We start from the raw sequence: 26,262 nt of genomic DNA, 5'->3' as shown, positions 1-26,262 counted from the left end.
TTATTATGAAAATGTTATTGAATTTTTTAAAACTGTGATGCAACGAAGTCTGTGATGCAGTTTTTCTCAGATTCTTTGATAAAGTATGCAGCTTTTGTTTGAAATCGAAATTTTTTGTAACATTATACATTATTATTATTACATTATTACATTTTTCATGAATAAAAGTATCAATTTCTTCAATCTTTTGAACGTTAGTGTATATTTTTAATACTTTCTACAGCCTCACCAGTCTGGATACATTTCATACCTACATATGTCCAGTCTAGACTACAACACACACACACACACACACACACACACACACACACACACACACACACACACACACACACACACACACACACACTTCTATGAACAAACAGTCTAAATCGCTACATAGAGTCAGGGAAGTCATCTGTATTCAGGACACACACACACACACACACACACACACTCACCCGCAATGCAGTACTGATTGACACACCGGGGCAGGGGACAACTACACTTAAACGGCTACAGGTAATAGATAACCCCTAGTGAACAAAACTCCTCACTTTCCACACAACCTTACAATGCAAATTATTATGTATCCATGTTTCTATCAATCTATCTACCTATCTATCTATACTCAACTACAAGAAACGTGTCACTCCCTTTAGCTGTGGGTCTCTTTAAAATTCTGACCAAATTTAAAATCGATATTTAATGATGTATTGCATCATTTAGTGAGCGGTCGAATCGAATCGTTTTTAAGTATTACCATAGAACTCTTTAGGGCAGCTCATCTATGATCTACCCTCTTTTATCATGACCCAGTTTCACCGCATTATTATGTAACAGTGGGAGGAATATCAGAGTTTTATGAATGCAGTCGTACTGTGACAGTGTCCCCCTCTGGAGAACAGGCCCTCTCCACAGGACTCCACACACTGGCCTTGGTTCAGGATGAGAGACTTTGAGCAGGAGGTGCAGTGAGACACAGCTGGCCCTGAGCAGGATGCACACGAACTGTGGCAGGCTGGAAGAACAACAGAGGCTTACTTCAGGAGATGGGCTTAGTAGAAATCCACCATGAGATGAGAGCAAAAAACACTCCTGCAAACTCTAACCTTTCAGTACCAGCTGGTTAGCAAAAACACAACTACTGTGGTTGTTTTGCTACTTCAGAAAGTCCTCTCAGCACTCAGCTACAATCATTAACTACCATAACGTATGGACTTTCTTATGAGCTGGGTAGGTAGAAAAGCCTGCCAAAAACATAAACGCAAATGGACTGTACACCACAGGCTTAGGCTTGACGGTATTAATATATCATTTTAAACTCATGCATCAAGCTGACATCCAGACATGACAATTTTCTAACCCATGTGGTTTTGCTGAGAAAACGTAGGTAAGACATTTCAAGGGACCGATTCCAAATGACAGGGAAACTTTCCAAAGAATCATCCCTGGCATAGAAAATTGGTTTCAGAATGAATGTTTTTTCAATGCGCTAGAAAAGAGATTTATGAGTTTGCGGTTGCCAGCACACCTACATGGAGGTGTTAAACAAAATATTAAAAGAGTAAAATAAAACTTTTCACCTTGGCAATGGCCACGGTCATCCTTGTAATACTGTGGTGGACACTGTGGTACACATTTTCCCTGATGCAGAGCATGCTCAGGGGGGCAGCTCATGCAGCTGGGGTTGTCAGGATGGCAGGTCGCACAGGAAGGGTCACAAGCTACAAAAGGATATAAAACATGTTAGAAGATATTGTGTGCATGTGCACACATATATATATAAGGTGCGTAGCACTTTCTAAAACATCTGCTTTTCAAGATGCGATGCTTTACGTGATTGTGGGCAGCAGTGCTAAGTTGATTGTGCGCTTAATTGATCTAATATTTTAGGTTTTTAAAAATGTTGCAGATCTAAGTAGCAAACGAAAATCGCTAAAATGATTGCATATATTTTGAGACAAGGGTCTTCTTAATGATTTTCAGTTTTGTTTAAGATAATTAAAGCAACAGTTTTTAAATAGTGAAAGAATATGTAAAAGTATGATATTTAGAGTAAAAAGTGCCCCTGGTGTTGGGGCTAAAAGGCACAATAATTAACATGATAATTAAAAGATGGCAGACTTTTCCATTTGTTGACATGAAATGGTTAGATTCAGATGGTTATTATCAATATATTATGTTGGGTGTCCAACTTAGAGACAACCAACCTTGTTTATAATGAACCATCATATTTAACAACATGATATTATCATCATATAATAAAATGTCATTTGTTGTTCATACTGTAAATCTATATTAGATTATTATAGGAATAATCTCATTCAATGCTTCCAGAATCTTTTCTTTTTAAATATATATAAAGAAGACAACTAACATGTGGCTTAAAGAACCTCATCATTAAAATATCACAATCAAAATGATAAATGATTGCATTCAAAAAAAGAACAAATGAGTTCAGAAAAGCCTTAGGACTTTCTAAGTCAGCATGCCAATGCACGATTTAAAGTGTTCAAAACACAAGCTATTTTTACCCATAGTCAGAAACCCAAAAACTCCTATCAACACAATTCTCTCATATGTTAAATAGACAAGCTGAATCTACCACGCTTAAGTTTTTTCACTGTAAAATAGACATTTAGGGTGTCATTCTGCATTTGCTGTACTGCTATCAAGGTGAAGCTTAAATGTATTCGAGGTGACATTTGTGAAGCAGGCTTTTGTCTCTACTTGGTAAGATATTATCATCAACATAATGTGATAAGACAGCGAACAGGGCTATTAAGATGCCAAGACAATCTGAGTTTTAAATGCTACATCTACATCAATGAAGGTTTTTGAGGAAAACATTCCAGGATTTTTCTCCGTATAGTGGACTTCAATGGTGGCCAATGGGTTGAAGGTCCAAATTTCAATGCAGCTTCAAAGGGCTCTACATGATCCCATGACATGAACATCTTGGATGACATGGGGTGAGTAAATTATCAGAACTTTTTTATTCTGGAAGTGAACTAATCGTTTCATTAAAATATTTAAGATTTTATTACTGACCAACAAACTTTAACGTGTAAATTCTGCCCATCATACCATAACAGCTGCCTTGACTAGCATAAAAGCCTGGACCACAATCCAAAACACAGAATCCATTCTTCAGTAAGTGGGAGGAGTCTGAGCATGTCAAACAATCCTGAGGCCCCGCCCCCTGGCATGACGAGCAGGAGTCATGGCAACCTAAAAGAGGAAAAAGTCAAGTTCAAAATCAAATTAAACAAGACAAAAAAAACCCCAGCATAATCAGGTTTTACAAGGTTACTTTATGTTCTAGTGTTGTGTTGTGGCTTTTCTGTGAGGAATTAAAGTGACTTTACTTTGGCTGCGAGAGTAAACACGCCAGTCAAACAAGAACAAAAGATGACCTTTCTGAGGGAGCTTGTAAAAGGCACAAAAAAGGCAGAAAAACCAACTTGCATTTATAAAGAAAGTATCACAATTTGAAGGACCCATACAGAAGCATATACATAAGATGTTGGATATGTGCATTAAAATGCATAATAACACAAAATGTATCTTCACTTAAATAACCTTCTTTTATAATCATTCCTTGATAAGAGGTGTACGCCACTAGCACAATCTATTCAAAGGCTTCCTGACATCTAAATACAGTCCTTCCTAATAAATTCACCTGTAGGCCGAATCATTTCTGGTTGTGGATTTTCAAAATTTGGAAAAGCTTGATTGGGCTTTGGGTAAATATGGAAGGAGGGTTTTCTCAAAGTTTTCCCCATAAGGTATAAATTCAGGATATTTGCTTTGTAAAATAAGTGACCTAAATCTGAATAGTCAGGGCACTAACTCAATCTCCCTTTAGCAAATTTACTGCTCCACATAGATATATCACACAAGCCTTAAAATCCTATCTCTCCTTCAGACAGAGAGAGAGAAAGAGAGATGAGGGACAAATTAATAGCTGAACACTCCTTCAAAAGCACTCCTCATAAGGAGGCTGAATATAACAAACAATAGAAAATGTCTGTTATTCCAGATTTTGAACATTTCTGAACAAAATGTGAGTGATTCTTGCATGGATGTGAAATGGGTTGGTGGCTTCCAGGAAGTTGCTATGTGGTGTTCTAAATAGTTCTTAAGCTGCTATGCTGTTGCTAGGATGTGATACAGTTGAGGTCAAAAGTTTACATCCCACTTTCAGAATCTGCAAAATGGTAATTATTTTATCAAAATAAGAGGGAATATACAAAATTTGTTGGGTTTCCAGCATTTTTGTGTATTTGAACCCTTTCTAACAATGACTATATGATTTTTAGATCCATCTTTTCACACCGAGGACAACTGAGGGACTCATTTGCAACTATTACAGAAGGTTCAAATGCTCACTGATGCTCCAAAAGGAAAAACCATGCATTGAGAGCCGGGGGCGGGGAAACTTTTTGAATTTAAAGATCAGGGTAAATTTAACTTATTTTGTTTTCTGGGAAACATGTAACTATCTTCTGTAGCCTCTGAAGGGGAGTACTAAATGACAAATTATATAATATTTTTGCAAAATAAGAAAAATGTACCCATCTCTATTCTGTTCAAAAGTTTTCACCCCCGACTCTTAATGCATAGTTTTTCCTTCTGAAGCATCAGTGAGCGTTTAAACCTTCTGTAATAGTTGCATATGAGTCCCTCAGTTGTCCTCAGTGTGCCAAGATGGATCTTAAAATCATACAGTCTTTGTTGGAAAGGGTTCAAATACACAAAAAAGCTGGAAAACCAAAGACAGCAGGCAGTTCAGAACAAACAAGGGACTCATGAACAACTATCACTAAACAAACAAAAAAAATAAACACAGCTGTGGATCATTCAGGTAAGAATATTAAGAATTAAGTGTATGTAAACTTTTGAACAAGGTAATTTTTCTAAATTCAGCTATTATTTTTTTTCTTGCAGACTATATGTAAACATCTTTTATGTGAAATATCTCATTCAGGTCAGTACTAAATAAACAATAACATGCATTTTGTATGATCCCTCTTTTTTTTGGTAAAATAATTACAATTTTGCAGATTCTGAAAGGGGGATGTAAACTATTGACCTCAACTGTAGGTGGTTACTTTCTGTCCAAAGTCCACCAACTCACCTCCAACCATGTACACACTCAGATTTTTGTACAAATACTGTTCAATTAATAATTTTTGTATGAACAATCAATTGTTAAAAATTGTTATGACACCACAGAATCTGTAAAAAACAGTCTCTAATTATGTTGTGCAGCAATAAAGGTCACAAGACACCTTCTCATTCTTTGTGTGAGTCTAGTGCTCAGGATTAAACTACGAATCTGGGAACGGTGCCCAGTGCGAAACGGTTCTACATGGCACCTCTCCACAGACTCACACGCACTGGCACCAAACTGGTCCAGAACCCTGAGAAGCTGGAACGGGACCAAATATTTTGACAGCCAACAACAAAGTGTGAACAAGAGATGTAGGTAACCATGCTTAGTGGATTTGGAGAAGCTTGGCATGCTAGAAAAATTAATGACAGCACACTTGGGCATGTCTGTCAGCACAACTCTTTAAGGTTTTACATGACTTCTTGATACGCTGTAGATGTGAAAGGATATAATTGAAGATATCCAAGTTGTGGCATGTAAGAAGTGTTCTGTAAGGTCTGTTTGTGGCTTGTTTACCAAAATAGCAATGTGTTACTTGAGATACAATAAACCCCAAAAAATAACTCCATTAAAATGAGAAACGAAAAAAAGAGAAAGGCACAGACAAAGAGAGACAGAGAAGAGAACATCTAAGGGCTTCCTGTAAGATTCCCTCATTTTTTAGCTTAGCTAATTAACTTCTTGTACATTTGCATTTGCACTCAATCAGAGAGTAAAACAAGAGAATGAATGGTTATCGCATGCCCACAATAAAAACCTTCCACATTCAATTGCTCAGTAAGACTCATTCAACACTAAATCCACCGTAATGGGCTCAACCTAAGCTGGATATTTCTTCCCCATCGTGCCCCTTGTAAAACAATGTGGTCCAATCTGTGGGAGAGGCTTATTAAAGTGTGAAATTGAATGAGAGTGGGGACTGGGGTAATTGCTATACAGTCTAGTGGTCCCAGTCACAGACCAGTTAGCAGGTCACTAATGCATGATTCCCTCCAGATTGGATTGCTATATTCAGGTAGCCTGACAAGACCAGGTAACCACGTCTTGAGGTTGATTCTTATGCAAGGAGCGAATGCACTGCAGTTGCCGTAATGCTCCATCTGGCTTTAATAGCAAAGAAGAAACTGACCTTTTAGAGCTAACATGACGCAAAATGTTATACAACAGGAATTTCACATCTAAATATACTCTGTGGGCCCTTTTGTTTATCGAGGAAGTAAATACAGCTTCATTTTCATTATCATATAGCAACACAAAATGATTTAATAAATTCTATGTACAATCAAAGGTTTGTATGGAAGCCCGTTTCCGCCACTGAATTAAAAAAAAATAATAAAATATTGCGACTTTTTTTCTCAGAATTGCGAGTTTGTATCTCGCAATTCTGAGAAAAAAAGAATTGCGAGATATAAAGTCTCAATTGCGAGTTATAAAGTCAGAATTCTGAGATATAAAGTCGCAATTGCAAGAAAAAAAGTGAATATATAACTCGCAATTGCGACTTTATATCTCGCAACTCTGAGTTTATATCTCGCAATTCTGACTTTATATCTCGCAACTCTGACTTTATATCTCGCAACTCTGACTTTATATCTCGCAACTCTGACTTTATATCTCGCAACTCTGACTTTATATCTCGCAATTCTGACTTTATATCTCGCAACTCTGACTTTATATCTCGCAATTCTGACTTTATAACTCGCAATTCTGACTTTATATCTCGCAACTCTGACTTTATATCTCGCAATTCTGACTTTATAACTCGCAATTCTGACTTTATATCTCGCAACTCTGACTTTATATCTCGCAATTCTGACTTTATATCTCGCAACTCTGACTTTATATCTCGCAATTCTGACTTTATAACTCGCAATTCTGACTTTATATCTCGCAACTCTGACTTTATATCTCGCAATTCTGACTTTATATCTCGCAACTCTGACTTTATATCTCGCAATTCTGACTTTATAACTCGCAATTCTGACTTTATATCTCGCAACTCTGACTTTATATCTCGCAATTCTGACTTTATATCTCGCAACTCTGACTTTATATCTCGCAATTCTGACTTTATAACTCGCAATTCTGACTTTATATCTCGCAACTCTGACTTTATATCTCGCAATTCTGACTTTATAACTCGCAATTCTGAGAAAAAAAAAATCGCAATATTTTATTATTTTTTTTATTCAGTGGCGGAAACGGGCTTCCATAGGTTTGGTATCAGTGAAAATTGTGTTTTACAAAATTGTTATTACAATTTAAAATATTGTTTTTCTATTTTAACTAGTTTTAAATGTAATTTATTCTTCTGATAGCAATGCTGATTTACTCCATCATTCAGTGTCACAAAACCAGTCTGAAATGCTTATTTGTTGCTCAAGAAAGATTCCTTATTTTTATCAGTGTTGAAAATAGTTGTGACGCTTAAAGAAATGGGGAAACTGTGAAAGTGTCTTTTTTTTAAGTTTGAAGACCATACATTATTTGAAAAATAAATAATTTATAACATTGTAAATGTCTTTACTTTCATTTTAATCAATTTAATGCATTCTTGCTAAAAAAAAAAAAAACAATAATCCTATTTTATATACACACTACCAGTCAAAAGTTTTTGAACAGTTAGATTTATAATGTTTTTTAAAGACATCTTTTCTGCTATTCTACTATTTTAAATAACTGTTTTCTTTTTGAACATATTTTAAAATGTAATTTCTTCCTGTGAATCATTATTCCAGTCACATGATTATTCAGAAATCATTCTAATATTCTGATTTGCTTCTCAAAAAAACCCCCAAACATTTATTATTACTATTATGTTGAAAACAGATGAGTAGAATTTTTTTCAGGTTTCTTTGATGAATAGAAAGCTCAGAAGAACAGCATTTATTTGAAATACATTTTTGTAACATTATAAATCACTTTTGATCAATTTAAAGCATTCTTGCTAAATAAAAGTATTAATTTCTATAATTTCTATAAGTATAGAAATTTTATAATTATACTGGCTTTTGAATGTTTTTTTCATTTCAGATAAATGCTGGTCTTTGGATCTTTCTGTTCATCAAAGAATCATGAAGAAAATTTACTCAACTGTTTTAAATATTGATAATAATAATAATAATAATAAATGTTTCTTGAACAGCAAATCAGCATATTAGAATGATTTCTGAAGGATCATGTGACACTGAAGACTGGAGTAATGGTGCTGAAAATGTAGCTTTGATCGCAGGAATAAATTACATTTTAAAATATAAAAATTATGTAAATTAAATATTCAAATGTAAAAAGCAGTTATTTTAAATAGAAAACTATTTCACAATATTGCTGTTTTTGCTGTATTCTGTATCAAATAAATTCAGGCTTGGCGATTCTTTAAAAAACATTATGAATCGTCTGATTTCTTCAAAAAATCTGATTTTGGCCATTTCTACGACAGCTTTACAATATATGAGTGCCATCTTGCATTATATGCACTTTCTTTAAGGTTGCTAAGAAAGCATCATAAAAGTACAGCAGAAGTAAACAGCAATAACAACAATAAAAGTGAATGAAACGTAAACTGCAGTTGACTTACTGAGACAGCTTGTGTGGTCCTGGAACAGACCTCTCTCACAGGTGGTCACACATTGCCTGCCACTGAGGAGAAAGGACCCACCACATGCTGTGCATTCAAAGTCATTCTCACAGGTGGCACACGACGGCCGGCAGGCTGGCAGAAAGAGAAAGAGAAGGGTGATAGGGGTTGGGGGATACACTCTGTGGCAGCAATAGCAAAACACGACACAAAAGCAAGGCACAAAACACTGAAACATGAATAGAAATTGTGTGTGGGAGAGCCTGTACATTAGCTTTTAAAGAGTGACTGTAAATAATTTGTCAAATGATGCTATAGCCTTTCAAAGTGGGGGAAATTCCAGCGTAGGATCCGGTCTGTGTTTTGACTTGTTGAAATGACTGTGACAAACATGACTCATGTACATGTACATGCACATCCACATACAGTTCACACACACAAAACTATAGGATTAGCTATTTATGCAAGTCACCTAAAGCAGAGGGTTTTGAGGATTTAAAATACCATGGTGTAAAAATACATGTGTGAATGTTGGAGGAAAAAGAGGAGGAGGAGGACCATAAAGTGAAAAAGCAAATGTGATGATGAACAAAACCAGCATGGGCTATACAATGGTAAAACACACCAAAAAAAGTATGTTTATACCTGCACAAACTTTGCCCTGAGCGAAAAAGCCTTCAGGGCATGACTGCAGACAGCGTCCATTCATCAGCAGGGCGGAAGGGTCCTGACAGCTGTCACAGTGATCTGGTGTGCCAGAGCATGTCAAACAGTCCTTGTGACACTGCACTTCTACAGACACACACAAAAAACACAGTCAAACTCCTCCGAGGACAGATAAAGCTGCTGTTTACAAACACTCACTCTTAAATTGTGATCATTCACACACTTTGATCATCATTATCATCACCTCGGCTCTAATAAGAGCCTGCAGCTGTGACAACGCATTTGCATTTTGCTAAGGCATTACACAAACCCAAATGTCACAAATGGCTGAATTTAGCTATTAAAGAACAACCAGAACAAGCAGTAAAATACCATTTATTGTGAATGCATGTGAATACATTTGTGTATTTTATATCTAATATCACATTATGAATACTTACATTGTCAAAAGGGCATTTAAGCAAATTATGAATACTCAAACTTGTCACATGGTTTTGTGGAAAGTGTGGAAATAAATCTACATATGTGACCCTGGACCACAAAACCAGTCATAAGGTTAAATTTTACAAAACTGAGATGTATGCATCATATGAAAGTTCAATAAATAAGCTTTCTATTGATATATGGTTTGTTAGGATAGGACAATATTTGGCTGAGATACATCTATTTGAAAATCTGGAATCTGAGGGTGCAAAAAAATCTAAATACTGAGAAAATCACCTTTAAAGTTGTCCAAATTAAGTTCTTAACAATGCATATTACTAATCAAAAATTACATTTTGATATATTTATAGTAGGAATTTTACAAAAAATCTTCATGGAACATGATCTTTACTCAATTTCCTAATGATTTTTGGCATAAAAGAAAAATCAATAATTTTGACCCATTCAATGTGTTTTTGGCTATTGCTACAAATAAACCCTAGCGACTTAAGACTGGTTTTGTGGTCCAGGGTCACATATATTTCTTCACTAAACCATATACACTTGCATTCGTAAAGTTTTAAAGAGGTCATTTATGTTCATCAAGGCTGCGTTTATTTGATCAAAAATGCAGTAGAAATTGTCATATTATTACATTTTTGAATAACTGTACAGTTTAATATAACTTTGATTTTAATATATTTCCATTTCTTCAGTTATTAATCCGGCGTTCAGTGTCACAGGATCCTTCAGAAATCATTATAATATGCTGATGTGGTGCTTCACTAACATTTTATAATATTAACATTAAAAATTGTGCTATTTTTTGGAAAGTTTAAAACATTTTTTAGGAGTATTTCATTAAAAAGTTCAAAAGAACAGCATGTAACTGAATTTGAAATCTTTCGTAACAACTGTTTACTCTCACTTTGGACGAATTTGTTTATTTCCTGTTGAATACAAGTATTCATTTCTGAATAAAAGTGTACATGCTTTTCTTCATTCTAAAGCATATACAGTGCCTTGCGAAAGTATTCACACCCCTTAATTTTTTCACATTTTATGTTGCTGCCTTATGCTGCCTACATTTTATAATTGCTTTAAATGACTTTTTTCACATCAATCTACACTCGATACACCATAGTAACAAAGCAAAAACAGAATTGCCACAACATCATAAATTTATTAAAAATAAAACATTTGAAATAAGTACATTGCATAAGTATTCATACCCTTAACTCAGTACTTAGCTGAAGCACCTTTACATCAAGTAAGTCTTTTTGGGGATTATGTGACAAGCTTTACACTTTCGCATTCAGTTTCAAACTTTTTCCATTAAGGGTAACGGAAACTACATGCTTCTGTAAGCCTTCAATGCAGCAGAAGTTTTTCTGAACTCTTCCCTAGGCTTGCCACAATCTCGTTTCTGAGCTCTACAGGCAGTTCTTTTGACCTCAGGGCTTGGTTTTTGCTCTGATATGCATTTTCAGCTGTTAGACCTTTTATTAAGACGTGTGTGCCTTTCCAAATCACACCCATTCCAATGAATTTGCCACAGGTTAACTCCACTTGAAGGGTAATAACATCTAAAAGCATATGAATGCTCCTGAGGTCAATTTCAACTGTCGTAGATAAGGGTATGAATACTTGTGCAAATGAAATAATTTCAGTTTTTTATTTTTACTAAATTTGAAAAGTTAAAAACATTTTTTGCTTTGCCATTACAGTGTATGGAGTGTAGATTCATGTGGAAAAAAAGTAATTTAAAGCAGTTTAACATAAGGCAGCAACATAAAATGTGATAAACTGAATACTTTTGCAAGGCACTGTATATTATTTTAATATTACCATCATCATAATGCTTAACAGACCATTACAACTGCTAGCCTGAAGAACCTGGAAGTGCAATCCCCGCTTGTGTGACATCGTGGTAACTTCAACTACAGTCATGCAAATGAACCGCCAAATCTCCCACCCTATCTTTAGTGTAGGCTACTAATAAGGCACTCATAACTTCTCCACAAGGTCCAAATGAAACCTGAGCCCATAGTTCCCTTTGGCACCATTACTTGGCACAATAATTAATTACACAGTCTCTAATGAGCTGGTAAATCCCTTGCTAAGGACTTTGGGTTTCAGGTTTTTGGCTCCATCCATCCAGAGCAAGAGACATGGAACTAGTGCAACATAGGACAATAAAGGTGCGTTGGTACTTATTTGATGGTCATTCACAATTTTTGGACTGGCCTGCAAGCACAAGGCCAGGCTCATATCCAGAGCGAGAAAATGAAAGCTCTAAGTCTTTATTATTTTCTGACATACCCCCATAAATCACTTTTAATTAAATACTTCGGTGTGCAAATCAATAACTCCTGGTGAAAAACTATCCTACTCTCCATTTTCCAGTTGAAGTAAGCATTTTTTACCAGGATGCCCTATGAGACTTTCCATCGATTTGAAAAATCTACTTGCTTTGAGTGCAAACGTATTATAATACGGTCACTAGCTAGTAAATCCTACCGTATCACAGCGTTTCTCACAGTAACACTGCAAGTCATTATGTCTCAGACAATCTATCTGATAAAACACTGATGCTGGGCTCCTTCTGTTCCTCACAACAGGCAGTCAAGTTAACAAATGGTTATGTGGCTGTGAATGCATACACACTGCCTTTGCAGTATTGATCAAATCTGGACATTAACCAGCTAACAAGCACTATCACCACGCAAGCTGCTACTTTCCATATGTGATTAATAGTGCGTATGATAGATATAGAAGGAAAAAATATGTTTTTTTTTTGTTTGTTTTTTTGTAAGCAGGATAGCCTGATTGCTGTCCAAAGTTTGACTGCTGTGTTTAGAGGATACATTAGCATAATCTTATAAGCATAAACACAAAGATGCCAAATGGTCAACCCACACAACCCAATGTCCAAACAATTTACTCAGATAAACATACAGTATATATCTATATAAAAGCAAAATGTAAACACAAACACACTCTGCTTTCTTTCCCTCTATGGTCTTTCCTAAGAGAAAGAGAGAAAGAAAAATGTATATTCCTTCCCGCAGCATCTCTTGAATTCACCAGGGAAATTTATTATATAGAGCAGACCCGAGTCTCACGGGTGCCGTAGAGCTAAATAACCACGTTATCTAACCAGAATATAATCTAATACTATAGCTCTCATCGCTCTCCCACTGAGATCAACCATGTTTTGTCTTTATGGTTGAGGAATTGTTCCTCGGAGGGCTGATAAAGAAAGATTTTCAGAACAATTCAAAAATGTTCTTAATCATATAAAGAAATGTGTTTAAACTGGGAATAGAATAATGTTCTCTTTGAAGTAAATAAATCAAAGTATAACCTCAATTTCACTGATTTCTTTGGAGCATATTTACAAGAGAGCATGGTAATTAACTACAGTGGCTTCATGCATCATTGCTAGTAGATCTCGTAGATCTCACCTGGATTGCAGTCCGGACAGCACTGTTCAGGGTGAGGTATAGTTAGGGTGCCCAGTGGACAGGTGGGACAGGAGTGCTGGTAACAGGTCACATGACCCTCTTGACACTGGCACTCACGGCAAAGTCCCTCTCTGACGCTCTCTAGATTCTAAAACAAGTGACACAAAAAGAGAAAAATCAGTTCTAATAGTATTTTTTAATAATTTTGCAAACCATAAACCATCCAAGTCATGTTTACTTACACTAAGGCGTCTAAAACTCTTGATGTTGGCTTTCTGCCCCTAAATGGACAAAGATAGTCTGATTGTTGTGGTATTGATTTGCTCATCTTTTTCTTTTCATTGCTATTAAAAGCTACTTGTACAATAGCCAAAAGTTTGGGGTCAGATTTTTATTTTATTTTTTTTGAGGGAGAAAGAAAGAAATTAATTATTTTATTCAGCACTCAATTGATAAAACGTGCTAGTAATGCATTTATAATGTTACAAATAATTTATAATGTTTCTCTCCATTAAGGAATGCAAAAAATGTATCATAGTTTCTATAAAATATTAAGCAGCACATCTGTTTTCAACATTAATAGTAAGAAATGTTTCTTGAGCACCAAATCAGCATATTACAATGATTTCTGAAGGATCATGTGACACGAAAGACATGAAGAAATAAATTACATTTTCAAATGTATTAAAATATAAAACAGCTTTTTCAAATTATACAAATATTTCACAATATTGCTGTATTTTTAATCATTTTAAACGCATCCTTGGTAAGAATAAGAGACTAATAATTTTACCGACCCCAAACTTTGAATGGTAGCATATGTTGATATAAAACATAATAAAACCACTGTATGTTTTTATATTAAACCCATATTTAAAGAAGCATGCAGATCAAGATTCTTACCTTCTGGTCTGGCTGTGAATATGTACAGGAGCTGGTTGTTGTCTTACACTCTGGGCAGCACTTCCCAGGCAAATGGACCAGTTTTTCTCCCTGGCACAAGGTGTGAAAATTTAGCTCATTTAATTTCAGCATGAAAACAGCCCCAGGGGAATGATTAGCTGTCTGACACAGAGCCACAAATCTCTAATTACATCACATTTCCAATTCTACCTCTGAGGTTCTTTATAGGGGGCCGTTATCAATAGTCATTTACATTCATGAGAGAATCTTTAGTTGTTTCTGTGTAACACAGTTTGATCGCCAAAATCAGGGTGGTCTTACAGGAGAACCAGCAGACGTCAGTGAAATTTGCTACAGATGGGAAAGCAGGCTTGATCAATGTTTTCAAAAAGATACAGAAGCATCTGTTGTTTTTGTGATGTTTAATCAGACGCTTTATTACAATGACTTCAATCAGTATCAGCTCTTATTTTAATTAACATAGGACCTTAAAGGATTACTCTACTTCCAAAATAAATAAAAATTCTGATAATTTACTCACCCCTATGTCTTCCAAGATGTTCATGTCTTTCTTTAGTCAGAAAGAAACTAAGTGTTTTGAGGAAAACATTCCAGGTTTTCTGTGTTTGGACTGACATGAGGGTGAGTAAATGATGACAGCACAATTTGTAAAAATAGCTTCAAATAATTGCATGTTACCATTTCATACAGCATGCATAATAGTTTTATGCACCAGAATGTACAGTGGTTGCCAAAATTGTTAGAACACTTGTATGTTCACCAGCTAAAATTGGTTTTAAATCAGTTATTTCTATCTTTTGCTATAGTACGTCAGTAGGAAATATCAGCTGAGATTTCCAAACATTCATTTTGCCATTAATTGTAATAATATAGTGAGATTTTTGTTTGCACAATGAGTCTGACAACAGCCAGTGCTCCACACAGAGATCTGACCTCATCATCATTAAGTCTGTCTGGAATAATTGACATGAAGAAACAGAACAAACTGAAACAGGAGAACTGTGGTAACGTCTCCAAGATGCTTCAAGAGACCTACAAAGCTACAGTACTTTTTTAAAGTTTAGGCATTTGTGTAAATGCTGTAAAATGAGCATGCTGTCAAAAATAATGTCATAAATAGATTTTCTTTATCAATTATCTTCTATTAACTAAATTAAATCAACATTTGGTGTGACCATCCCTTGCCCTAGGTGCAAATGTGCATAGTTTTTTAGGTAGTTTTCAAGTAGGTCTCTTGATGCATTGCCAGAGTTCTTCTGGATTTAGTCTGTTTCAGTTTGTTCTGTTTCTTCATGTCATTCCAGACAGACTTAATGATGATGAGATCAGATCTCTGTGTGGAGCACTGGCTGTTGTCAGACTCCTTGTGCAAACAAAAATCTCACTGGATTATTACAATTAATGGCAAAATGAATGTTTGCAAATATGTGACCCTGGACCACAAAACCAGTCTTAAGTCGCTGGGGTATATTTGTAGCAATAGCCAAAAATACATAGTATGGGTCAAAATTATTGATTTTTCTTTTATGCCAAAAATCATTAGGAAATTAAATAAAGATCATGTTCCAAGAAGATTTTTTGTAAAATTCCTACTATAAATATTTCAAAATTAAATTTTGGGTTAGAAATATGCATTGTTAAGAACTTAATTTGGAGAACTTGAAAGGTGATTTTCTCAGTATTTAGACTTTTTTGCACCCTCAGATTCCAGATTTTCAAATAGATGTAACTCGGCCAAATATTGTCACATCCTAACAAACCATACTTCAATAGAAAGCTTATTTATTGAGCTTTCATATGATGTAAACATCTCCGTTTTGTAAAATTTAACCTTATGACTGGTTTTGTGGTCCTGGGTCACATAAATGACTTAAAACCATTTTTTAGCTGGTGACAATATAAGTGTTCCAATAATTTTGCCCACCACTGTATGTTGCATTTAAAACCTGAAAGCGTTCTGTTCAAACTTGTGCACTTCTCCTTTAAACTTCCATTATGAACTCTACCATAACCCCGGTGAAATTCACAGGACTTCAAAACTTTAAATCAGAGTTTCCTCTCTAAAGAATAACCTTTACAGTGACAATTCTGGAAATGGGCCAAAAGTACAATTAATATGTGATAAATCTTCAGTGCTCAACCTTTCAAAGCTCCTTATGATTAATGGAGAAGCGGAGAATATATTGATTGAATAAAGCTATAATTCATAACCGGGACAAATGACCAAAGAGATAATGTGCCCCAGGTCTCAAACTCGTCTCTATATTTTGCCCTCATAATCGTCAACATTTTTAATGGCAGTACATAGGGCATCCCCCCAGCTAAGCTTGTTAATTGTGTATTTTAATGAGTAGAGTAAGCATGTGTCCCTGCTGATGGATCTGCATAGAAATGTGCTCTCTATAAAATTTGGACACGTACCCGTGGACACTCGGATCTGGCGCACTCGACCCGTTGACACAGCACCTGACCCCGTTCACACATGCAGAACTCACAACCCGTGCCGTTCCACAAATCGCCATGGTAACGGACAATGCCCTCATAGAGACAGCTGCCTTTAGACGAGACACAGTCTTCACAGCACTGCCCGGCTCGCTTGACCTTCGTCTGACCCTGAGAACAACACGTTAGCACATATTATGAAATGCACAAAGGTAGTAAGGACATTGTTAAAATTGCCATGTGACATCAGTGCTTCAACCGTAATTTTAGGAAGCTACAGGAATACTTTTTGTGTGTGCAAAGAAAGCAAAAATAATGACTTTATTCAACAATTTCGTCTCTTCTCTGCCACTCGTTCATAAGAGGAGTGGATGTGACCTACTAAAGGGCTTGTCCTTGTTTTTTTTTTTTTTTTTAAGGAAAATAGTCAATAGACTGGAAGAGAAAAACTAAAGATCTGTCAAACTAGTGAATTTATTAAAAACCAAAAAAATATGCATGAATTATACCAACTTTTAGCAAATAGATGGACTCTAGCTAATAAATATGGAATAAAAGCCATAAAACTCTCATTATCATTTAATGGGATGATTTCACGCTTTTTAAGGATTCAGACTTAAAGGAGAAGTTCACTTTCAGAACAAAAATTTACAGACAATGTATTCCCCCCTCTTGCCATCCAAGATGTTCATGTCTTTCTTTCTTTAGTCACAAAGAAATATCTTTTGAGGAAAACATTTCAGAATTTTTCTTCATATAACGGACTTATATGGTGCCCCGGGTTTGAACTTCCAAAATGCAGTTTGGCTTCAAATGATCCCAAATGCAGTTGTAAACAATCCCAGCCAAGAAAGAAGGGTCCTATCAGTTATTAACAAAAAAACGATTTAAATACTTTTTAACCTCAAACACTCGTCTTGTCTTGCTCTGCCTGATCTCTGTATTCTGGGTTATGACAGTTAGGGTATGTCGGAAAACTCTCATCGTATTTTCAACTTCAAAAATCATTTCAAGATCACCCTTCATCACTACAGAAGGACTAACCCAGTCCTTGCAAAGTGAACATGCAAAGAACAGCGATGTAGGACTATTTTAAGTTGAGGGAGAACATGAGATGAGTGTTTTTCCGACATACCCTAACTGTATTGAACCGGAAAAAAAAAGTTCAGGGAGAGCAAGACAAGACGAGCATTTGACATTAAAAAGTATATAAATAGTTTTTTTTTTTTTTTTAAATAACCGATTGTTTTGCTAGATAAGGCCCTTTTTAATCGTCTGGGATCGTTTACAATGGCATTTGGGATCATTTGAAGCCACATTTAAACTGCATTTTGGAAGTTCAAACTCGGGGCACCATTGAAGTCCACTATATGAAGAAAAATCCTGAAATGTTTTCCTCAAAAAAACTATTTCTTTACGACTGAAGAAAGAAAGACATGAATACCTTGGATGACAAGGGGTACATTATCTGTGATTTTTTGTTCTGGAACTTCTCCTCTAATAAAGTAAGATATAAAAACAAAATGTCTGTTCTTGTATTGTTTTAAAGAACTGTTACATGAAAGCAAAATACTGAGATGGAAGACACCCAGGAGCAACAGACTAAATGTGAAATATATGATGCAAACAATCCTGGATGACCAAAAATCCTAATTGTCACTTTTAGGATAAAGAAGCATAAACTGCAAGAATCAAAAGTGCAATTGTATTAAATTGTAAATGACAAGAGTCGGTTAGCCAACTATCTTCCCAGTGAGCTTGCCGGTCTAAAAGCTTTGTGTCATTGACATGAAGTGTTGGGGTGTAATGGATTTTTGCTGACCTTATCACAGTGGAGAGGAGGGCACTTCTCCATCTGACAGTGGGAATGACCACGATCGCACACACAGGTGGTACAGCTGCCCTTCTGCCACTGCTCGCCGTGCTAAAATCACACAACAAAAGAAGTCTGAGAGAATGGAACATCTATGTCATCCACACTATATTTTTAAATGTATGTAAAAATCCAATTAGGAATTACAGAGCGACACCACCAATGTCTCAATTCAGTTTCAACATTCAGATGGCATCTCAAAGCCGTTCAAAGCTTCGGCAGCAGAACACATTACAGCACATAATTAATTTAAAATAAATGACAATTTCAGCCAGTGCTGTAGTGAACAAGACAAGTACTAGAAAGAGATGAAAAGAATGGTGAATGTTATCCTCTCTAAATCCTTGCTTTGCTTTCACACAATCCACTGTGATCAAAAGAGCTGGATTCCGTTGAGTGGGACGTGATCGCTGAAAGCACGCTGAACAGAGGAACAGCCCTAAATGACATGCTGATGAGAGATTTCGGGGACGCTTGTGACATTTGTGTGTCTAAAGAGAGATGTCAGTATTGCAAGGATGTAACCACATATTCCAGACTGAGGGGTTCAAATGGAATAATTTAAGAAAAGGATCAACCATCATATGAATAAGCTATGTCTATAGTGTCTGGTGCTTTGACAGCTACGTATTATAGAGGAACTGTATGCATTTCCAACACTACATTTTTGCTCATTATTGGTATTACTGGCACATTTTTTCATATACTGTCTCTTCTTTTCTTAGATACTTGGTCAAGGAATATTAATGTTTATGCTCTGTTTGCGATATTTCTCACAGCGAGTGTCATGGCGAATACCTAAATTTATTATAATTTAATAAATAATACTCTTTTTGTGTCAAAGAATGTAGACTTAGGAGTTTTTTAGGTGAGAATGTACTTGTTTAGACTTCAAATATGTGACCCTGGACCACAAAACCTGTCACCACACTGAATTAAAAAACATTTTCATTGATGTATGGTTTGTTAGGATAAGAAAAAAATTGGTCAAGATACAACTATTTGAAAATCTGGAATCTGAGGGTGCAAAAAAAATCTAAATATTGAGGAAATCACCTTTAAAGTTGACAAAATGTTAGCCATTCATATTAATAATCAAAAATTAAGTTTACAGTAGGAAATTTACAAAATATCTTCATGGAACATCTTATCCCGAAGATTTTTTTAGCATAAAAGAAAAATCTATAATTTTCACCCATACAATGTATTTTTGTACATACAATGTGCAATTTAAGACATTTTAAGATGTTTTTGTTGTCCAGGGTCACATATGTGGTTTGTGAAAAAAATATGTCTAATTTTAAAATTCAAATCATGAACATTTTCTCTGATGTTTTGGGAGATGTGAACTCCAGGGCGTCAGCAGACATTCAGCACCTTAAGAACCCGCAAAGAGCAGCCTTACCTCAGCCAGATCTTCTGGAATTTGCCACTGGCTCTGATATCTCTATAGTGGTTAATCATGAGATATAATTCATTTTGGGTAAATCTAAGGGGCAGTCTTTGGTCTCAATAAGCTGTTATTTGTTCCAGAGCACAATGTTTTGTTTAAGGGCAAAGTCTCATAATGCTATATTTTATATACATTTAATGTCAGAGTGCTGCCTTCGTACTTTTGACTGAATTGCCTAGCAACTTTTATGATGCTGTTGTTTATTAAATATTATTATTCAATTAATAGCATTTAGGTTGTAAACAAGGAAGTTATGTTTACTTTCAACAACACATCGTAAGACACTGCCAACAAATGCACTGAGCAGCCCTGTCATCGGAAATCACCCTTAACAGATGAAAGGATAGTACGACAAAGATATCGCTTTCCTCAGCGGACATTCATACTAATTATTTTATTGTGAATATGAGATTCAGCTGAAAAATGAATGCTGTATCAGATGCAAGTAATCATGCTCAGTCAATCTCTCGACTCTACATAATACAGTGAGCTTTCAATACAATACAATAAGCTTTCAATGAAGCAACTCAACGTTCTTTCATTACTAGTTCTAAAGAGACATTCTCGAATTAGTAACAGAGGCTTGGGCTCAGCTGTTCAACTGTCAAACTGAGATTTGAATCTGTGGCAGAAGGAAGTAGTTCGTACCAAAGAGGGTTTTTAAAGACACTCCATTGTTGTCTCTTTTTTATTTACACACTTGTGGCATCAAAGCCATTACCTACGGTCAAATCAAAGCACTGCTGATATGCAGTCATATCGCATTGCTACTTGTGTAATATCGCTCATAAATGTATAATATTTCATTTTTTATATATTTGATGTTTATTCACACTTTTTTATTTTATATTGCAGACTGTATCATTGCATGCAGCTATGCTGTAAATGCTTTGGCAGTAAAAATGTACAGTTTTTCTTATTTTAATCAAGCAGACCAAAACTGCTAATTGAGAGAGTGAGCAAACAAATGAAAAGTCACTTGAGGGCATGATTTGTATTATGTGTGTGAACAATGGAGAGAGAAACAAGAGATGTAATGAGGCACAGAAAGAAGTATGGAGGAATGACAGAAGCAGGAGTGACAAGCATATCACACACACACCAAACTCAGACACGGCTCTATGCGCAACCCATCTGCCATTATATGAATGATGAACACACTTTAACCCACACTTAGCATCCCCGCCCTCGAAAGGTCTTCCGTAATAGAGACATGCATTATCCCATCTGTCATTTTCAATCTATCTCTGTCCTCAGATCTCTGTGTATATTTCACCTTTCTCTAATCTCTTTTCCGGCTTACCTTGTACTCATTCCCAGCCTCCACGCAGGGGTTCGGCTCACATTGAGGACAGCACTGTCCTGGCTGGACCACCAGGTTCTCATTCTGTATACCAAATGAGTACATCAACATTGTTTTTAATATCTACAATATCTCTTTCAATTCTTAATAATATCTGAACAGGGTTAATCAGTCTAGGTTTTGAGATGATGCGATGATGCTGAACTGACTATTATAAGGCACAGTTCAGGGTTGTTACTGACCGCTTTGCACGTAACAGGCTGACACTCTGCAACCAGGCATTCAGTGAGACCGTTTTTGCATCGACACTTTGTACAGGGACTGGATGTCCATTCCACCCCATCTCTGTACTGACGGCCTTCCCAGGAGCAAGAAGCTATGGAGTGAGAAAGAGCATTTTAATTGCCAAGTTGTACTAGAAACTCTAAAAGAAAAAAACAGTATGAAGCAGAATAAACCCTCCTGGGACCCATATAGCTAAGAAAAGCATACCTTTTAAAAGCAATCAGCAAAACATTCAAAAAAGAGAAGCAAACAGATGATTGCTACTAACATCACAACTCCAGAGTAAAAGCTGAAGTGTTGCAATATCTGTGCCACTAGTGAAACCAAAAAGAACTGCAAAAACAATAGCTGTTTTCAAAAACTTTCAGTATGTACCCCAGTTTGCCATTGTTTGAGCACATCAATGCCGCAAATTTACATCACAGGTTGAGCGGATGCCGTTATATCTACTAAAACAGACTGCAATTCCATTTAAGGTCAACAGAAATTACATATCTTTAAAATCAGCATAAATGTGCATAAATATTATTCTTCTGCATTCATTAAACTGCTTAAAAACTATATATATCATTATGTTACAATGATTTTCCTTTCTATTTTTTTCTGTAGTTCTTTAGGAACCAATAAACAGGAAGATGTGTAGAGGGTTCTACATGATCACGAAGGCCTAAACACATCACAGTTTTTTTCCCATAAGGTAAAAACAAGAATTAGTGGCAGAGGAAAGCAATCACTTTCACAAACAAGTTGAGCATGACAAAAAAAGCTTACTGTACCTCCATTATGAGCACATACAGGGCAGCAGTCTCCATCTGGGATAAAAGGACTCTGGTCTTTCCCACAACTTAGAGGAGGACAAGCACGTGGCCCACAGGTCACCTTCCCATGAGAGCATGTGCACACCGAACATTTGGAATTACTCCACTGACTGTCATGCTGAGTGAGCGAGAGTAAGAAAGTGGTAAATCAGGACATGGATGAAGAGAGATGATGATTGCGAAACACAATAAAAGGCTTGAAAAACTGTTATCTTTAAATTGCAAACAGAATATCACAAATATCGCTTATTATTCTGAGTCCCAATGCCAACACAGCCTGCTCCCTAAAGTAAATGCCACTTGACTTGAAAGCTACACTGCTAGAATCTTAAACAGAGCACCAAGTGGCTCTTTAGCAGGGATGATTGGGACAAAAAAGAAGCTTGCTCTGTCAGGGAAGAGTGGAAGACAAACAAAAACGCCTTTGTGCACAAAACGAAGCAATCACTCGACCAGAAGTGGGAAGATTTGCCAAAGGACAGGATGAGGCTTTTAGTATCTTTCATTGGAGTTGTGTCATAAGCAGTGTCACTTACCCCATAAACCTTTCCTTCATGCTGACAGATCCCGGGCAACTGTGCAAAACATTCCGGACAGCACTTGTTGGGTGGGATTCTCAGGCGCTCACCCTAGAAAAACATCCCCACAAACATTTTAAGATATGCATTAGCATCCCAGAGAAAGTTTTATCAGGACTGGGGAGTAGTAAGACAAATATTGCCTTTGCATCCACTGTTATTTTAGTATTTATTCACATTTTGAATGAGCTTTTATATTCATATTTCAAATGTTCAGTTTTCATTTTAAATTTGATTTAGATTTTTAGTAATTTTTATGAATATTTATATTCAGCTTTTATATTCAGTACTACTTCAGCTACAATCTATTTTGATTTCAGTTAATTGCTAAGGCAACATTTCCTATTTCTGTTCAAGTTTTTTTTTTTTCAATTTTTAATCTAAAATTAATAGTAATTAGTAATAATAAAATTAATTTTATTTCAGCTTTATGCCAATGAACATTTTTGTTTTGTTTTGTATTAGTCTGAGGAATAAGGTCATATCTTTAGCGAAATAATCGGTCATTTTCTTTTAAAAAAAATGTATATACTTTTTAACCACAAATGAACTCTTGCTCTAGCTTGACACTGGAAAGGTCACATGTGACGTAGGCGGAAGTACTGACCCAGTGTTTATAAAGTGAACGTGCAAAGAAAATCAAATGCCCTTTACAAAAAAAGGTTCAAACAGTGATGCCAGATGATTTTGATGTGGAAGGAGAAAACATGTTTTAATGCCCTATTGAACGGAAGTACACAGATGGAGAATTAACCACACGTGACTTTTCCAACGTGATTACGTAAGGCATGAAATCGTAGAGCTAGTGCGAGACGAGCATTTGTGGTTAAAAAGTATATGCATTTTCATTTTTTATAGAAAATGACTGATTGTTTCGCTAGAAAAGACCCTTATTCCTTGGCTGCAATTTGGACTTTTAACCTGCTGATCCCCACTGATGTCCACTATATGGAGAAATATCCAGAACGTTTTCCTCAAAAACTTTAATTTCTTTTTGACTGAAGAAAGAAAGACTAATACCATCAGCAGTGGCTTTACTGAATGAGTAAGTGTTTAATAAAAGAAATTCAATGACTCACTCATATAAAGACGTTTTGTATGTAAGCCTATATATCTACCAGCAGAAAGCGACATATACTGTGCAAAGATTTTTGGAACTCTTTGGTGATTCAAGTTGAGGACCAGAATGAACTGTTATGTAATCTTTAATAATCCCACTCAAAAAATCCTTTGAGAACAAGATTAATCTGAATCCTCTTTTAATTGGTTCTAGGTAGAACCCTCATTGTTCGAACCATTTATAACAGGGTTCTTAGAATTGGATGCTTTTAATTGGACCAAAAGCATTAAAGTTTAACTGGCTGCTTTTATTCCTATAAACTAACAATGCATTCATCAAGCACCGTTACTGCCCTGTTTTAACGACCCATGAGCAAATACTTCATTCTCACCCTCTGAAAGTCACACTGGGGATTTCGGCAGCGAGTAGGTTTGCAGATGACAACATCATTGTAGCAGATGCAGTCTTGACAGGTGTCTGGTTTCCATGATGTGTTGTTCTATAACAGGAAGAAAGGTGCAAAGACATTACTCCATGTACACCAAATGCCATCATCTCTCAGTTTATAGAACATGCATTGGGAATGACACGGCACTAAAAAGAAAAACCTTGACAGTGTAACATCTGGACCTGACAACATAAAACCAAGTGAGAGGTGTCCAGGCTCAACTAATGATGCCAAATTCAGTCATTTCTTTACTAAACGTTCACAATAATCATCATTCTTCAAAACAGCTTTACATTTTTTGTGGTATTTGTTATAAGTTCCCAACTGAAACCCTTCAAACAAGGCCATTAGAAATAGTAAAGCTTTCTTGCATTTAACCCGAGACATCCCCATTACCAACAATAAATGTTAGAGCATTAACAGATAAGAGTCAAAGAGGTTGCTTTGGTATTTTAAGATGTATTAACAGTCTTGCCTGAGGGACCTACTGCTTTAAAAGGGTATCGGATGAACAGATAGGTAAAACAGAGGAGGAGCCTTCTTTATGTCAATGTAGCCTTTTCACTGAGCTAATCCAAGCAGACCTAAACAGACAGTTTGGACTGGTCCTAAAACAGGGTCTTTGCTAAAACTGTGCTGCCACTGAAGCTTTACAGTCATTTGAGGATGCTAGCTGTCTCAAAGCAAGCCAAAAAAACTGTAGACACCACTGGTAACAGTTACACGGTTAGGTTTAGATATATGTACACTAAACCTTATTTTGCTCTTACTGATCATACATTCTGTACAGCTGTATTATAGATCACACACAGTGACAGCTATCCTGAGAAGCCATCTTGTCAAAGTGACATTTTGAGCAAGTGTTGATGGGTTACACATTTCAACACAGCACCTAGCCTCTGAAGTGACACTTGGCCCAGATGTCTTAATGGGGAATGGCCCCAACGTGGCTTTGAATGGCCAGCTCGGAGAGATCTGAAGACAGTCAATATCTCAGCAAACTGTCCATGGTATCCAGAGGCCCAGAAAGGTGATGTTTCCGATCTGTGGCATGCATATGTATATGCATATAAAATATAACACCACACCTATAAGAACCAATTTAGTCATGTAATAAAAAAACAACTAAAAAAGTCAAAATGTACATTATGTAAAAAGGTTGTTTTTTTGAAGAATATTCTGGCCACTCTTTTCCATAGAAGGAAATTAAAAGTACAATAAATAAGCTTCAAATTAAAGACAGTGTATTCATTTTTGGGATATCTTTAAGCAAGAGCCTTAAAATGTAGTTAATCTAGTAGAAATTCTGTTTGCGAAGCCTTTTCGTTCAGCTACAGTTAAAGTCAAAAGTTTACATACACCTTGTAGAATCTACAAAATCATACAAAAGGAATCACACAAATTGCATGTTAGAGATGTAATGCATGTAAGATATTTCATGTAAAAGACGTTTACATGAAGTCCACAAGAGAAAATAATCCAGGGGTGTAAACTTTTGAATGTGTAAGGGTGTGTACATCTTTCTTATTTTGCCTAAATATCATATTTTTTTTGCATTTAGGACTGCTCTTCAGAAGCTACAGAAGATACTTACATGTTGCCCATAAGACAAAATAAGTTAAATTTACCCTGATCTTCAAATTCAAAAAGTTTTCACCCCTCGGATCTTTACGCATTGTAATTGGGATGCATGAGCTATCACTAAACAAAATAAAAAAACACAGCTATGGATCATTCAGGTAACAACATAGTATTAAGAATCAACTGTATGTAAACTTTTGAACAGG

General features: G+C 35.9%; 1 protein-coding gene across 1 annotated transcript in view; it reads right to left on the bottom strand.

Annotated features, from left to right (window-relative positions):
- The window catches only part of fras1 (Fraser extracellular matrix complex subunit 1), a 133,561-nt gene that overhangs the window by 69,910 nt on the left and 37,389 nt on the right, over positions 1-26,262 (bottom strand). Inside the window, exons 4-18 of the mRNA XM_073839522.1 lie at positions 24,419-24,526; positions 22,926-23,018; positions 22,348-22,507; positions 21,529-21,662; positions 21,287-21,370; positions 18,480-18,581; positions 16,637-16,828; positions 14,195-14,284; positions 13,534-13,572; positions 13,292-13,439; positions 9,381-9,527; positions 8,736-8,870; positions 3,070-3,213; positions 1,566-1,706; positions 860-1,000 (exon numbers count right to left, since the gene is read on the bottom strand). Coding sequence (XP_073695623.1) covers positions 860-1,000; positions 1,566-1,706; positions 3,070-3,213; positions 8,736-8,870; positions 9,381-9,527; positions 13,292-13,439; positions 13,534-13,572; positions 14,195-14,284; positions 16,637-16,828; positions 18,480-18,581; positions 21,287-21,370; positions 21,529-21,662; positions 22,348-22,507; positions 22,926-23,018; positions 24,419-24,526 — 1,858 coding nt within the window. The remainder of the gene's footprint in view (positions 1-859; positions 1,001-1,565; positions 1,707-3,069; positions 3,214-8,735; positions 8,871-9,380; positions 9,528-13,291; positions 13,440-13,533; positions 13,573-14,194; positions 14,285-16,636; positions 16,829-18,479; positions 18,582-21,286; positions 21,371-21,528; positions 21,663-22,347; positions 22,508-22,925; positions 23,019-24,418; positions 24,527-26,262) is intronic.

Source organism: Garra rufa, chromosome 5 (genome assembly GCF_049309525.1).
Source record: "Garra rufa chromosome 5, GarRuf1.0, whole genome shotgun sequence".
In the NCBI taxonomy this organism is placed as follows: domain Eukaryota; kingdom Metazoa; phylum Chordata; class Actinopteri; order Cypriniformes; family Cyprinidae; genus Garra; species Garra rufa.
Note: the sequence above shows the minus strand (reverse complement) of the source record. Positions and strands in the feature narration are given on the sequence as shown.